The sequence below is a fragment of the Cannabis sativa genome, chromosome 6, assembly GCF_029168945.1.
Source record: "Cannabis sativa cultivar Pink pepper isolate KNU-18-1 chromosome 6, ASM2916894v1, whole genome shotgun sequence".
Lineage (NCBI taxonomy): Eukaryota > Viridiplantae > Streptophyta > Magnoliopsida > Rosales > Cannabaceae > Cannabis > Cannabis sativa.
The window spans coordinates 73,759,295-73,776,653 of record NC_083606.1 but is presented as its reverse complement, the minus strand read 5'-3'; the positions used below and the strand labels follow the sequence as shown (position 1 = coordinate 73,776,653).

At 35.6% G+C, this 17,359-nt stretch overlaps 1 protein-coding gene across 1 annotated transcript; it reads right to left on the bottom strand.

The window, feature by feature from the left end:
* Positions 1 to 11,032: 11,032 nt before the first annotated feature.
* On the bottom strand, positions 11,033 to 17,031 carry LOC115725428 (uncharacterized). The gene is made up of 2 exons (XM_061117647.1): positions 16,777 to 17,031; positions 11,033 to 12,148 (listed from the first exon to the last, which is right to left on the bottom strand). The coding sequence occupies exon 2, from the start codon at positions 12,141 to 12,143 to the stop codon at positions 11,265 to 11,267; it is 879 nt and encodes a 292-aa protein (XP_060973630.1). The 5' UTR covers positions 12,144 to 12,148; positions 16,777 to 17,031; the 3' UTR covers positions 11,033 to 11,264.
* Positions 17,032 to 17,359: the final 328 nt, after the last annotated feature.

Sequence of the window (17,359 nt, the reverse complement as noted above, 5' to 3'; positions counted from 1 at the left end):
CATGTGACCTAAGTAACATCATTTCACACCAGCTGAACTGCATACGTAATTAATATTAGACATAACTTTGATTACATTCGGCCGTTCAACTCAACAATACCATTTGGCCATTTTCATTATATTCTAATTCTCAATAATAATCCCACATGATAAATTTACATTCTAAAAATTGAAAGTAGAAAACTCAGTACACATGCCTGCATGCCTCTGTACACATGTAATTAATATATATATATATATATTTATATATATATAGGAGGACAATTAATTAGGCGATGATGATGTTAGGAATTAATTAAATCCATTAATGAAAAAGAAATATTGTATGAGGTAGGATTAATTAATTAGTTGGATTGGATGAAGTAATGAGTCCAGTCTTTGCAAAATCAGAATTGTAGAAAGATGAGTTCATGATGACGAAAGATGTAGGCATGCATGCATGTGACCTAAGTAACATCATTTCACACCAGCTGAACTGCATACGTAATTAATATTAGACATAACTTTGATTACATTCGGTCAGTTCAACTCAACAATACCATTTGGCCATTTTCATTATATTCTAATTCTCAATAATAATCCCACATGATAAATTTACATTCTAAAAATTGAAAGTAGAAAACTCAGTACACATGCCTGCATGCCTCTGTACACATGTAATTAATATATATATATATATCTATTTATATATATATAGGAGGACAATTAATTAGGCGATGATGATGTTAGGAATTAATTAAATCCATTAATGAAAAAGAAATATTGTATGAGGTAGGATTAATTAATTAGTTGGATTGGATGAAGTAATGAGTCCAGTCTTTGCAAAATCAGAATTGTAGAAAGATGAGTTCATGATGACGAAAGATGTAGGCATGCATGCATGTGACCTAAGTAACATCATTTCACACCAGCTGAACTGCATACGTAATTAATACGTACTGGCCTGCAATGCTTCCAATTTTTTATCTCTAAAAATAATATGTATTTTCTTTTTTAAAAAATCAAAATATATGATTACTGTTGGAATTCTCAACTCCATAATTCATTCAAACCCAAAAACCCCCCAAAGGCTCAATTTTTTTCTTTTTTTTCTTTAACACTTTTGCAGCTTATTATTTGGACCACACCACATTTTGGTAAATTTTCTTATTTTTCTGATTAAATAATTCAAAACCCAAAATCAGAAAACTGGGAGGAAAAAAACAAAGAAATAAGAAGCAATCAGGAGAATTTAATGGCCATTTTCTGCGAAAAACATGATATATATATATATATAAGGTCACATTACGGTAATAAAGTAAGGCCACCCACCAAACGAAAAATGAATAAATACGTGTAACGAAACTAGCTAGATATTTATATGTTAGTAACCAAATTAGACTATATTTGATTAAATGATCAATAGTGTTGATCACTAATAACAGCAATAACCTCCTTTAGATTTGGAACAATTAATCTTCATCGGAGACAAATCTAGACCAGTACCAATGGGTCCTCCAAATGTGGTTCATCTCTTCAATTGGAATACGTTTCGTTTCAGGCAAGAAGAAGTAGACGAAGATGGACATGATGACCACAAAGAATGCAAAGAAGATGAAGAGTCCAAACTTGAAATGGCAGAGCATTGTCAAGAAAATTTGAGCCACAACGAAAGTGAATATCATGTTTATAGAAACGTTGAATATCATGTTTAAGAAGAGACTACCATTGATGAGTCCAGTCTTTGCAAAATCAGAATTGTAGAAAGAGTTGATGACGAAAGGTCTAGGCATGCATGCATGTGAACTGCATACGTAATGTTACTTTTTTAGGATGTCATTTTGCCACAGTATACACTTGGAAATTTCAACTCCATAATTCATTCAAACAATGCTAAATGCCAAGAGTACACCACTCATTTATCTACGCCTTTTGTTTATTTTAACCTTTAATCTTGTTTGTTTCTTTATTAAATTTAAGGATGATAGTACATTTATATGATATTTTTGACTTTGTATCATCCTTAATTTCTTTCTTTCTTTCTTTCAAGTGATATATTTAATTATAATAATTTTTTTTAATGGAAAATCAACATTTTATTAACCATTAAAATCCGCTACTAAAGTAGGTAACAAATCAATTGGGACAGACTCCAAATTGAAGGTGCAATCATGATAGAATAAAGAAGCTCTAGCAAAGTTATGAGCCACTTTATTAGTTGATCGCCTAATAAAAAAGATAGAAATATTTTGAAGTTCTTTAAGTAATGCCTTACAATCATTAAGTACCACTTAACCAAACAGGGAAATCATTACGCAAGGCTTGAATAAACACTAAGCAATCGGTTTCGAGGATAGCTTGACCTGGTTGATTTCGCTTTATCCAACTTAAAGCTTCCTTGACTCCCAAAGCTTCCACAAATTCTGGTGTAGCCGAACCATTGAAGCGTTTGGTAACTCCTTCCACAAATAGGCCTTGTGAATTACGAACAACATAGCCGACCCCAAACTGATTTGTATTTGCAAATATAGCGGCGTCAACATTAACCTTAACGCTATCTCCATGTGGTGGCTGCCACTGCTCAGCTCCGTCACCTGGTATTAAACCAGGACTCAGGAAGATAACATTTGAACTATGAGCAGTTTGCCATTGATTAAGGTAAGTTCTAGCCGACAACACTATACTTTCCACACTCGCCGATTTGTCATTTCAAACTTTGTCATTCCTTGCATTCCAAAGAGACCAACAAAGAGCAACCAAAAGCTTTCTCTGATCTGCATCTAACACCAGAAAATTCGAAGAGCACCAGCCAAAAAAACTCTCCTACTGCTGGTGCACCACTGTACCGATGCCAACTCTGTTCCAGCAGAGTGCAGCAGCTGGGCAAGTCACGAGAGCATGATAAATCGTCTCCTCCTGGTTGTTACAGACGGGGCAAACCAGAGACACATCCACACGCTTCAATCTCAGCTGACTCATGGTTGGAAGACAACCTTGGCAGGCCTTCCACACCATGTTTTTCATCTTCCGAGGTGATTTCATCGCCCAGAATTTTTTCCAAAAAGTAGCAGCAGCAGCACCATCTTGATCGTCTTCCCCATTAATTTCTTGAGCAAGTCTATAGGCACTTTTAACTGTGTACCACCCAGAAATCTCACCCTTCCAAGTAATATTATCTCGGCCATGACCATGCTGAAGAGGAATGGACAGAATCAGATGTTGATCACGCTCAAGAAACAAATCTGCAACTATTTCTTCTTCCCAACCCAAGCCATCCATAGCCATTAAGTTACAAACTTTGGCACCTATAAGAGCAGGATGTGAAGAGGAAACAAATGGGTTTTGAGTGTCAGGGAGCCACGGTTCACCAAGAACCGAAATAGAAGTGCCATTACCAATGGACCAACAAACGCCATGAGTCAAAAGTTGACGAGCTTCAAGAACACTACGCCAAACATAATTGGGATTATTTCCAATTTCAGCAGTGAAAAAAGTACCACGTGGATAATACCTTGCTTTAAAAATTCTTGAAACAAGCGTTTTCGGTTTTGTGAGAAGACCCCACCCTTGCTTTCCCAATAGAGCCAAATTAAAACTTCTCAAGTTCCGAAAGCCCATGCCTCCTTTAGTTTTGTGTTTGCAAAGCTTTTTCCAGGACATCCAATGAATACCTGTGGGAGAATTGTTCGATGATTGCCACCAGAACTTGGACATCAAACTTTCCATATCTCGTGTGACCTCTTGCGAGATCAAAAATACACTCATGGCATAGCTTGGAAGAGCTTGTGCAACCGTTTTAATCAATATTTCTTTCCCTGCCCTTGAAAGGAACTTTGTACCATAACCCAGGAGTCTATTCTTCACTTTATTTTTCAACAAACCCAGAGCAACCGACTTGTTTCTTCCCATAGAACTAGGTAAACCCAAGTACAAACTTCCTTCAGTAGCCGTAACCATACCCAAGGTGGTATTGATTCTATCTTTCATGGAATTCAAAGTATTAGCACTATAAAAGATAGAAGATTTAGTTAGGTTCACCTTCTGTCCTGAGGCATGTGCAAACTTGGATAACACTTCAAGAATCCGATGAGCCTCAACTTCAGTAGCCTTACAGTATAGGTAGCTATCATCTGCAAAAAGCATATGGGATACTCTAGTAGCACCATTAGCCACTTTACACCCATGAAGCCATCCTTTTTGTTCATATTTCCGCAGCAAAGCTGTAAAACCTTCAGCACAAAGAATAAATAAGTACAGTGATAAAGGATCACCCTGCCTTATACCTCTTGTAGGGATGATTGGGCCAACTTCATTATTGCCATGAGTCACACAATAGCTGGCCGATTTCACACACTTCATAACAAGCTGAATACAATTCTCAACAAAGCCTAGCTTTCGAAGCATTGCCTTAAGAAAATCCCATTCAATTCAATCATACGCTTTACTCATGTCAAGCTTTAAAGCCATAAAACCATCCTTACCCTTACGTTTCCTCTTTAGATAGTGTAAAATCTCAAAAGAAACAAGAATGTTGTCAGAGATCAATCTACCTGGGATAAAGGCACTTTGATTTTCAGATATAATGGAATCCATGAACGGTTTCATTCTATTAACCATGACTTTTGTTATGATCTTGAACAAGGCATTACATAAGGCGATAGGCCGAAGATCAGACATACGCTCTGGGTTTCTCGTCTTTGGAATAAGAACAACATTAGCATCCCCACAATGATCAGCAAGAATTCCATGTTCAAAGAAACAATGCACATTTTCCACAACTTCATCTCCCACGATCGGCCAGCACTTTTGAAAGAAAGCAGGAGTCATCCCGTCAGGTCCCGGGCTCTTGTCAGGGTGCATTTGGAATACCGCTTTTCGAACCTCCTCTTCCGATACAGCTTGACAAAGCTCCATATTCACAACATCCGACACTGCAGTTGGCACACAATCGACAACTTCTTCACAAACACTACCCGAAGCTGTGAATAAATCATTGAAGTAGTCAGCTACAACTGATGGCAAACCAGAATCCCATGAAACCCAGTTTCCATTAACATCTCGTAGTTGATTCAGCTGATTATTCTTCTTTCTATTACTAGCAGCCTTATGAAAATAATTGTTGTTTTGATCACCCTCCCTCAACCAAAATTGTTTAGCTCATTGTTTCCAATAACTCTCCCTTTGATCAAATGCTTCATAAAGTTTCTTTTTAATTTCAGCATATCTCTGAACCGAATTGGAGTCCCGTAAGCCCTGGAGTTTCTTCAAGTCAGCCTTGTAACGCTTGATTCGCTGATTAAGAGAACCCGTTAACCCCTTTCCCCAAGTAAATAGTCTCTCGGCACAAAGTTTGAGTTTATTAGAGATGCTGTCATTTTGTTCTTGAGACCAAACATCACGAACAATTTCCAAACAAAGAGGCTCCTTTAACCAAGAATTTTCAAACCGAAATCTTTGATTAGGAGCAAAATTATTAACCGCAACAGGTTCAAGGAACAAAGGAGAATGGTCCGAAGTAGCAAAACCCAAGTTAGAAAGCACGGCCGAATGAAAAACTTGACTCCAGGAAATGGAAACTAATGCTATATCAAGACGTACCTCAATCCATGCATTTGTGGCTCTACCTTTTTCCCAAGTGAATTGATGACCTTGCAGCTCAAGATCTTCCAACCCACAATGCAACAAAGTTTGTTGGAACCCCGTTAACAGCCACTGGGGGTAAGGACGCTCACCCCTCTTGTCCTCTTGACGAACAATATTATTGATATCCCCTATAACACACCAAGGGAGGGGAGAACGGTCTTTTAAGCTTTGAAGGAGTGCCCAAGAATCACTTATTCTATTACGATTCAATTCTTCATAAAATTCGGTGAGTCGCCAACTCGGAGTTGTGGAGGATATGGATATTTGTAGATCAATGTGATTATTAGAGTAACCCAACAAAGTACCATCATCCTTATTTTTCCAAAGAAGAGCAATGCCACCCGAAGCCCTAATAGCATCAACCACAAAGACACCTTCAAAGTTTAAAGATTGGACCAAGCCCACCACTTTTGATTTATGACACTTAGTTTCACACAAAAAAATAAAATCGGGTCTCTTTTGAAAAATAGTTTCCTTAAGGAATTGAATAGTCCGTTGGTTCCCAAGCCCCCGGCAATTCCAACTCAACACATTCATAATTCTTGGCGGGCCTGGAAACCAGCACCCGCCTCGAGCAAGTTTTTTGAAACTTCATTGTGGGTTGTAGTATCATTGTCTTTTGGATTAGAAATATCCATATTTTTTATTCCTTGACTATGATTAGTCACTCCACGGCCCAACTCCTTGTCATGTGTCTCAGCAAGCCCAACTTCTTTTTCCAAGCCCATCCTTCTTCTTTTATTATCAATAAAAGTCAACCCTGAATTCAAACTTATATCAGTTGGCGCCACCACCTCATTCCAATTATCCTTCCTTAAAGATAGGGATTTTTCCAAAACAAAATTTTCAATGTCAGCACGAAAATCATGGGATATTAATGAACATCCCTGATTCATAGTTCTCCCTTTATTCTCCCTGATTGGTGGAATTTAATTGCTCCGGCCACCACCTTGTGAACTGCTTGCTCCTGAGTGATTCTTGACTGCCAAACCCGATTTCAGCCACCGTGAACCATCAGCATAATTTCTTCTTCTCGGCGCCGCTTTCAATTCAAGGCTATATTCTTGAACAAGTGGATCTTTTGGTGTGTCAAAGAGCTTTTCGCAAAACTTCTCGGAGTGTCCAAGAACACCACAAAGGAAGCAAAAGGTTGGCAAATCCTCATATTTAAACAATACATGGCATGTCGGACCTCCCACTATTTCAAGCTTCTTCTTTTTTTCAGTGGCATGTCCACTCTGATCTTCACGCAGATACGTAAATAATCCCGCCAAACACCTGAGAAATTGTTTTGGTCAGATTTAATAAAAGTACCAATGTAATTGCCTACCCCTTGTAAAATCCTGCCGGACATGAAACCGACTGTCATGTTATGCAATTGTACCCATAGATCAAGTTTCACAAGTGGTATATGCCTGGGATTCTCTCCCTGTTTCACTCGTTCAAAAATCAATGGTGCACGATCAAACGTCCACGGACTCCCCTCGATAACTCGTTCTATATCAACTTCATGGCAAAATTGAAATAGAAAGAGATTTGGATCTAGTTCCTTCACATACAAACCTCTACCTGGCTGCCAAAGGGTGGCAATTTTATTTTGCATCGCCTGAAAGTCGATAGCCCGATTGGTGAGAAAACGTCCTACCAGTAGCCAGCGATCATCGATCTCTGCTAAGCCATCAGCCCCTGCTTCGAAAATAAGCCCCTCCTCATCATCATCATGTATCGTAAATGCCTCATATTGCTCTTCCATTCTGATCAATAAAGAACTCGAAGGACCACCAGACAGTGAAGACAAAAGAAATCACAGAAAACCACCAAACCAATCAACTTAAACAAACCAGAGAAACCAGAGCAACATAAAAATCAAAACAGACCAACCATGTCATTCGACAAGACCCAATGAACTCACTTTGTCTTAGCAGTTCTTACCATTTTCAACTTCTCAGATTATGTGTGTCCACGCAAAAGAAGCACTGTGTAAAGCTTTTCTAACCTTTAAACCGATCTCATATATTCACACTTATCAAAATTATTTCTTTATTTCAATATGGCATTAATTATCACCATTTCTCTTACCATCTTCTTCATCCTTTCTAGTACTGTTAAAACAGTAGGAGCACAATATACAAGTGTAGATCTTGGTGGGCCTATCAGTAAGAGAGGCATTATAATTACTGTTGTAATTTGGTGCCTTTTTTTATTTGTAGTAGTACCCCTTATTTATTTCGTATATAAGTATTGGATTTATTATAAGGAGATAATATCCAAAATAGCATTATTCGAAGTGGGCAAATATCCATGCGAAGGGCATACCATATTTGTAAACCAATGCTCAATATGTGCTTATGAATTTCAGAATGGTGAGAAAGTAAGAATCACCAAATATGGTCATTGTTTTCACAATAAATGCACTCGGGACATGATTAAAGGAAAGCTCACCCAATGCCCTATATGTAGAATGTCATTATTTACTTAGACAATTTTCATTTTAATGAATAATTAAAAAGAGTGTGTAGTGTGTTTTTTTTTATAATCATTTATGTATATGTGTGTAATATTAATTATATCAATAAATAATTATTATTATTATTATTTGTCTCCTAACAATCTCATTAATTATTGCTATTTTTTTTTAATTAGTAATATGATCCATGTGTAGTTTTTTTATTTTTAATAAAAACAACACTTTATTAAGAAATATCATCCAAAACTAAGGATTGAACATAATAAAGTGTATTCAAAGAGTATTCAAACAAAAACTTAGAATAATTAAGAGTTCATGATAGGTATTATCCACTTTGTGTAATCTTCTTATGAAACTCTTTTAAAGAAGAATAAGAATTAATGTGGTCATCACTACTGTTTAGTAGTATGATTTGCTTATATATTTATATTAAATCAAGTTTTTATTATTTCTTTTATAAATTGTTTTATATGCAATCAAAGTTTGTAAAATCTAAGGATTAGTATATATGTTTTGAATTAACCATGTAATTACTCATTAGTATAATTATTAAGAAAATTAATAATGAATATTGTTAAAAAATTAATCATAGTCAATGAAAAATAAATTTTAAGAGTGACAAAATATTGTCCCTAAATTTTTTAAAAAGCACCCCTATTAACTATTATTTTCAATCAATTTTTTTTATAACTATTTTAAATAAAATATTTATTGTCCAACCTTTAAGATTGAATATTTACCAAATTTATAAATTGAAATAAATATTTAGGACAATTATTAGAGACAACTTAACTACTTTTTTTTTAATAATTAAGTATATTCTTTTAAAAGTCAATCGACTATATAGCTAGCTAGCTAGCTAATTTGGCTGGTTTCATCTCATCATGGAACATTAATATTCATATGAAAAATAAGAACAATAATAATACTAATTAATTATATATAAATAATATATGTATATATTAATTATTGTCAACCCTAGTGCCATATGATAGAATTTTATTATCTTTAATTAATTGTTGATAAACTTCTATGAAGTTTCTGAATGTTTTCTGTTTTGCTTAGACTTCATAAATTTCTGTACATTGGAAGACTTAAATTCAAAGGTGATGATGATATGTACTATATATATACTATATATGACATATGCAAATTTCCATATATATATATATATTTATATATAAATTTGTATGTCATCACTATCTGGTTTTTCCTCAACAAAAACATATATATTATATTAAATATTTTTGTGTGCTTGATTACTTAATTGTTATCACCCAGTTCCTATATTATACACACACTAATTCATTATAAATCTACTATATATATATATATATGTGGACACTTAATTAATTATAATGTTATAATATATAATGAAAATTGCTGAGAGACACTCACCAAACAAGAACTATAGTTGTTGGTGTAAATTAATATTGAGTGTCACATTTTAATTTTGATAAATAATATAAAAACTACAACCCACTTACATAAATAAATCGGAAATTACATTATTATATATTATTTTTTTTTAACTTGATGTCTTTAATTTTTACTTCATTTAAAATTTATTATATATGTTTATTTCTTTTTTTAATTATTTTACTAATTTTACTCCAATCACTTCATAATAGTTTTTATTCTAACTTTTCTAATTAAATCTATTATGTTTTAATTATGTGAGTGTGTGAGGATAATTTGGATATAATACTTATAAAAAATGGATATATTTAAATTAAATTTTATTTGGAGATAAATTTAATTAATTTATAAAAAAGAGTAGCTACTTTTGATAATAATTAAATAGTGCATAATGTACTTAAAAGAGCACCCACTTTCGAGGAAGACGAGGTGAGAGAAACAGCATGATTCACGCGATCACCACACACGCGTGATGCAAATCAACTTGAGAATTTGATGGGAATACCACTTTGTAAGTTAGTTTTTTTTTTGGAGGATTGTAAGTCAGTTTTTAATTTCACACTTAAAATTGTCATCTAACTTTTATATTAACTTTTTTTTCTTGTTTGAAAGAACCTCAGTTCGAATTAGATTGAAGAAGTAAGGAAAATGGAATTCACAGGGGGAAATTCCTCCCCTTTAGAAGTCTGGCAGCCAGCATTACAAGCTCTTGCCGACTTGGCTAAGCCATCAACTTAAGAAAAGTGCTCTCTTTTAGCAAAAAACAAAGTAACAAACAGAAAATTGAGATAGTTTAAGTAAAATGAGGGAAAAAAGCGCAGAGCACTTCCAAGCCGGAGCTTTTTTAGCACGAATAGCCTCCACCAGCACCTTTGAGTCCGAGATAATTGTAAAATTATCCCACTGTTGCTGTTAAACGCCCACCTTTGCGTACTCACTCGAATTGCTTGCATCTCGCTTCAAGAGCGGACTCTCCCTCACCAGAGGAGGTGCATTGCCACCACTCCATATAACCTTTATCCAGGGCCACCATAGCACACCCGTAGGTACCATCCTTGAAAGAACCGTCCACCATGATAAAAGTGTTTGTGGATATCTAAGGATTAGTATATATGTTTTGAATTAACCATGTAATTACTCATTAGTATAATTATTAAGAAAATTAATAATGAATATTGTTAAAAAATTAATCATAGTCAATGAAAAATAAATTTTAAGAGTGACAAAATATTGTCCCTAAATTTTTTAAAAAGCACCCCTATTAACTATTATTTTCAATCAATTTTTTTTATAACTATTTTAAATAAAATATTTATTGTCCAACCTTTAAGATTGAATATTTACCAAATTTATAAATTGAAATAAATATTTAGGACAATTATTAGAGACAACTTAACTACTTTTTTTTTAATAATTAAGTATATTCTTTTAAAAGTCAATCGACTATATAGCTAGCTAGCTAGCTAATTTGGCGTGATGCAAATCAACTTGAGAATTTGATGGGAATACCACTTTGTAAGTTAGTTTTTTTTTTGGAGGATTGTAAGTCAGTTTTTAATTTCACACTTAAAATTGTCATCTAACTTTTATATTAACTTTTTTTTTTGTTTGAAAGAACCTCAGTTCGAATTAGATTGAAGAAGTAAGGAAAATGGAATTCACAGGGGGAAATTCCTCCCCTTTAGAAGTCTGGCAGCCAGCATTACAAGCTCTTGCCGACTTGGCTAAGCCATCAACTTAAGAAAAGTGCTCTCTTTTAGCAAAAAACAAAGTAACAAACAGAAAATTGAGATAGTTTAAGTAAAATGAGGGAAAAAAGCGCAGAGCACTTCCAAGCCGGAGCTTTTTTAGCACGAATAGCCTCCACCAGCACCTTTGAGTCCGAGATAATTGTAAAATTATCCCACTGTTGCAGAAACGCCCACTGCAGACTCACCAGAATTGCTTGCATCTCAGCTTCAAGAGCGGACTCTCCCTCACCAGAGGAGGTGCATTGCCACCACTCCATATAACCTTTATCCAGGGCCACCATAGCACACCCGTAGGTACCATCCTTGAAAGAACCGTCCACCATGATAAAAGTGTTTGTGGATATCCTCGGCGAGGTCTCCCCTTCATGGTTGTTCGACAGACTTAAATTGGCCTCAACAACCTGGCATAATTCAGACACTCTGCTGAAAACTTCCCCTCTGATCAAATTCACATTAGGCATATAATCCACGGAATCGTACACTTTATTCCTTGTGTTCCAAATGCAATCCAAAATCACCCCAATGCAGTTGAGAAGTTTGGGCCGAAGAGAGAAGTCAAAAGAACTGCATAGATTGTGGATGACCTCCTGCATATTGGCACCCGCCACCCTGTCGATCCTTATGGGCATAGGACTAGAGAACCATAAAGCAGTAGCAAAACTGCATTTAGCAAAAAGATGGATAGCCGATTCAGGGGCCATATGACATACGGGGCAAGTGTTTGCTTCCAATGGAAGAAATTTATCACCCGTAGGCAACACACTCGAACATACTCTCCATAATATCAAACTCATCCGTGGATGAACCTTAGAGTTCCAAATCCAGCTCCATAACTCATCTTTTTTCTCCAAACCTCTCTTTTTGGTCGATCCAATAAGCCCCATTAACACTGAAATTTCCCACCAGAGACTCCTTCCAAATTAGAAAGTCACTAGTAGCATTCATATCAATTTGGATCATGCCAATCTTGTTGCCCATATCACAACTGAAAAGGTATCAAAGATAGCCCATATTCCATTTTCTTGTGCTTCTACACATCAAATCGGCCACAGTTCTAAGACTAGGGGCTTTGGAACGGATACTCTCCATCAATTCACGAAATTGATCATAGTCCAACCATGGAATCCACGGCTGCCACCACACATCAACATCTTCACCCGAAACAAGGACTGTACAAGCCCCCTTACAAATCGTATTCCTAGCTCCCAAGATGCATCGCCACAAAAAACTATCATAATTCTTTTCTTGTACACTCCAAAAAGACTCTCTGGGAAAGTACTTTCCTTTGAGAATATTGCACCAAGGTCAATTTACTTTGCAGGTCAAAAACAAAGCAAGTTTAGCAAGCAAGGCATGGTTAATATCTTCGAAACGAAGAAAGCCTAAGCCCTCCTTCATCTTGGGTTGGCAGAGAGAATTCCACGACCTGCCAGCCCACATATTCTGGTTGTCGAGCGAGCCGTTCCACCAATACCTTCGAACCACCGCATCAAGCTCTCGACAAGAAGAGAGGGGAATTTTAAAAGTAGACATCGCATAATTCGGTAAGGCCAAGGCGACCGAGTTGATGTACACCATTCTACCCGCCTTAGAAAGCGACTTTAGTTTCAACCCCTCAAGTCTCTCCACAAACTTTGTTTTGAGAAAGTTAAAGTCTTTCCTCTTGCTCCGACCAAAAATAAATGGATTACCCAAGTGTTTCTCCGAGTTCCGAACCACACTCATATTCAACTTACTTTCAATGGCCGCCCGAAGCGAGTTAAAACAATTACCCGAAAAGAGAATCCCCGATTTCTGTTTACTACACAACTGTCCCGACCAATCTTCAAATTTTTGGATGCATCCATTCAAAGTCTCCACATCCCTGAGATTAGCTCTAGAGAAGATGATGGTTTCGTCCGCAAACATGAAATGAGAAATAACAGGGACATTTCGTGCCACCTTGATACCATGGAGTAAACCTCTGTCTTGTTCAAGAGTAAGAAGCCGAGATAGCACTTCATTGCAAAGGAGAAATAGATAAGGTGACATGGGATCCACCTGTCGCATTCCACGTCCTGGCTTGAATCTTTTCAAAGGTTTCCCGTTGAGAAGGATGGAATAAGAAACGGTTGACACACAACACATCCCCTGAAGAATCATTTTCAGAGTATATAGAACAATCAATAGCCACTTCACTTAACCATTTTACATTTCAAATAACTGATATCCAAACGTATGACTATCATATCATGCATAGTCTCTCTCTTTATCATCACTAATATTATTTTCACTTTTTTTTTTCAATCCTCCTCGCTTCACGGGTAAATCATCACTACAAATTTTTTTACTTTTAGTCACAATAAAATTTGTAACTAAAAGTGAAAAAATTGTGACTAATTATAAATTATGATTCTTGTATTGTGACTAAAAGGTCCGTGGCTAAAAGTATTAGTCACAAAAATTACAATTTTTTGATTTTTTAAAAAAGAAAATACATATTATTTTTAGAGATAAAAAATTGGAAGCATTGCAGGCCAGTACGTATTGATTACGTATGCAGTTCAGCTGGTGTGGAATGATGTTACTTAGGTCACATGCATGCATGCATGCCTACATCTTTCATCATCAACTCATCTTTCTACAATTCTGATTTTGCAAAGACTGGACTCATTACTTCATCCAATCCAACTAATTAATTAATTAAACCTCATACAATATTTCTTTTTTCATTAATGGATTTAATTAATTCCTAACATCATCATCGCCTAATTAAATTGTCCTCCCATAATTATACAAAGTTTACTCTACCACATAAATTTAATTATGGGAGGACAATTAATTAGGCGATGATGATGTTAGGAATTAATTAAATCCATTAATGAAAAAAGAAATATTGTATGAGGTTTAATTAATTAATTAGTTGGATTGGATGAAGTAATGAGTCCAGTCTTTGCAAAATCAGAATTGTAGAAAGATGAGTTGATGATGAAAGATGTAGGCATGCATGCATGCATGTGACCTAAGTAACATCATTCCACACCAGCTGAACTGCATACGTAATCAATACGTACTGGCCTGCAATGCTTCCAATTTTTTATCTCTAAAAATAATATGTATTTTCTTTTTTAAAAAATCAAAAAATTGTAATTTTTGTGACTAATACTTTTAGCCACGGACTTTTTAGTCACAACACAAGAATTATAATTTATAATTAGTCACAATTTTTTCACTTTTAGTTACAAATTTTATTGTGACTAAAAGTAAAAAAAATTTGTAGTGATTTACCCGTGAAGCGAGGAGGATTGAAAAAAAAAAGTGAAAATAATATTAGTGATGATAAAGAGAGAGACTATGCATGATATGATAGTCATACGTTTGGATATCAGTTATTTGAAATGTAAAATGGTTAAGTGAAGTGGCTACCGATTGTTCTATATACTCTGAAAATGATTCTTCAGGTGATGTGTTGTGTGTCAACCGTTTCTTATTCCATCCTTCTCAACGGGAAACCTTTGAAAAGATTCAAGCCAGGACGTGGAATGCGACAGGTGGATCCCATGTCACCTTATCTATTTCTCCTTTGCAATGAAGTGCTATCTCGGCTTCTTACTCTTGAACAAGACAGAGGTTTACTCCATGGTATCAAGGTGGCACGAAATGTCCCTGTTATTTCTCATCTCATGTTTGCGGACGACACCATCATCTTCTCTAGAGCTAATCTTAGGGATGTGGAGACTTTGAATGGATGCATCCAAAAATTTGAAGATTGGTCGGGACAGTTGTGTAGTAAACAGAAATCGGGGATTTTCTTTTCGGGTAATTGTTCTAACTCGCTTCGGGTGGCCATTGAAAGTAAGTTGAATCTGAGTGTGGTTCTGAACTCAAAGAAACACTTGGATAATACATTTATTTTCGATCGGAGCAAGAGGAAAGACTTTAACTTTCTCAAAACCAAGTTGGTGGAGAGACTTTAGGGGTGGAAACTAAAGTCGCTTTCTAAGGCTGGTAGAATGGTGTACATCAACTCGGTCGCCTTGGCCTTACCGAATTATGCTATGTCTACTTTTAAAATTCCCCTCTCTTCTTGTCGAGAGCTTGATGCGGTGGTTCGAAGGTATTGGTGGAATGGCTCGCTCGACAACCAGAATATGTGGGCTGGCAGGTCGTGGAATTCTCTCTGCCAACCCAAGATGAGGGGGGGCTTAGGCTTTCGCCGTTTCGAAGATATTAACCATGCCTTGCTTGCTAAACTTGCTTTGTTTTTGGCCTGCAAAGTAAATCGACCTTGGTGCAATATTCTCAAAGGAAAGTACTTTCCCAGAGAGTCTTTTTGGAGTGTACAAGAAAAGAATTATGATAGTTTTTTGTGGCGAGGCATCTTGGGAGCTAGGAATGCGATTTGTAAGGGGGCTTGTACAGTCCTTATTTCGGGTGAAGATGTTGATGTGTGGTGGCAGCCGTGGATTCCATGGTTGGACTATGATCAATTTCGTGAATTGATGGAGAGTATCCGTTCCAAAGCCCCTAGTCTTAGAACTGTGGCCGATTTGATGTGCAGAAGCACAAGAAAATTGAATATGGGCTATCTTCGACACCTTTTCGGTTGTGATATGGGCAACAAGATTGGCATGATCCATATTTCAAAGCACAAGAAAATTGAATATGGGCTATCTTCACCTATGGAAATCAAAGCAAATTTATGACCATATTTCATCAACTCATGCCCAACTTATGGTACAAAATATATATATATATATATATATATATATATATATATTTAAGCTCAAACAACAAACCAAACCTTACTAAGAATCATGAGACCAAAACACAACTGTCAAACCATTCATACTAGGATGACAACTCTGAAAACTCTCCACCAATTGCAATTCACATTCAACATCTTATAATTATCTCTTAAAACACAAATAATTAATAGCCAAAATCATAGAGGAAATTCAAGATAAACAAATAACGATTCACAATCCAATGAGCTACTTCTCAATAACAATACAATTCCTAAATTCTTATTATGGCCCATTGAAAAGTTAAAGACTCTGCTATATGAAGTCCTTACTGTATGTGGTTTCTCATTTTTTTTCTCTCTTTAAATCTGTCTGTCTTTTCTTTCAGCTTTGATTAATTGTCATAATCAATGTTTCAAGGAATTAAATAGAATTAGACAACAACAGCAGGATGATTTTTTTTAAAAAAAAAATTGCTGGAACAAGATAATGATGTTAAACTCTACTGTATACAAATTATCCCATGGTAAGAGAAAGAAAACAGAAAGGAAAAAAAATAAAGTTACATATATTGATCAATTACTCGATCATAAGAATCATGAGTTGAGCTCTTCCACTTCCATTATTCACATTACTTATTATATATATTCAAGTTAAAGAACTTCAAAACTCAACAATAACATCCAAAACATTTCGAAAGGAAAAAGAAAAAAGAAAAATTAACGCACAAAATGAGACTTAAGAGATTAGATTTTGGAGGTGAGAATCAAAGCGAGTTTGAAACAATACTTACCAGAATTGAAGAGAGGCTAGGGCAGAATTGGAGCCGAGAGAAAAGAGAGAGAGAGAGCGGAGTGAATGGGCAGTCGGACTGTGACGGCGTTTTGGGGTTTAGGCGTGTCGAGTTTTGGGGTTAAAATGGAGAGAGGGAGATGAACAGAGGAGGAGGACGATGACATTTCAGGGAGCACAGGGAGCAGAGACAGGGAGAGGGTATCGAGAGAGTGAGAACGGAAGATGGATGGTTTTCAATTAGGGTTTCACAATATTTTATTTATACCTTTTTTTATATATATAATTCTGAAACTTTTTTTATTATTTTAATAAAAAATTCCTATAAGTGAATCTTTTAGTGTCGGTTATAAATTGAAACTTATACTTATTCTGTATGTTAAATTTTTTTAAAAAAAAAAAAATTAGTCTCAGTTATATTTTTAGTGACGGTTTATTAACCGACACTAAAAAATTCATTATAGATGTCAGTTATAAACTGAGACCAAAAAATTGGGATGGTTTTTAGTGTCAGTTTTTTAAAAAAAGCGTCTCTCGAACTGACACCAAAAATCTATTTTGTAGTAGTGCACGATTAAATTGTT

What these genes read in the sequence shown, in the direction of transcription:
- LOC115725428 (XM_061117647.1), bottom strand. Translation starts at nt 12,143, where the DNA reads ATGGGGCTTATTGGATCGACCAAAAAGAGAGGTTTGGAGAAAAAAGAT.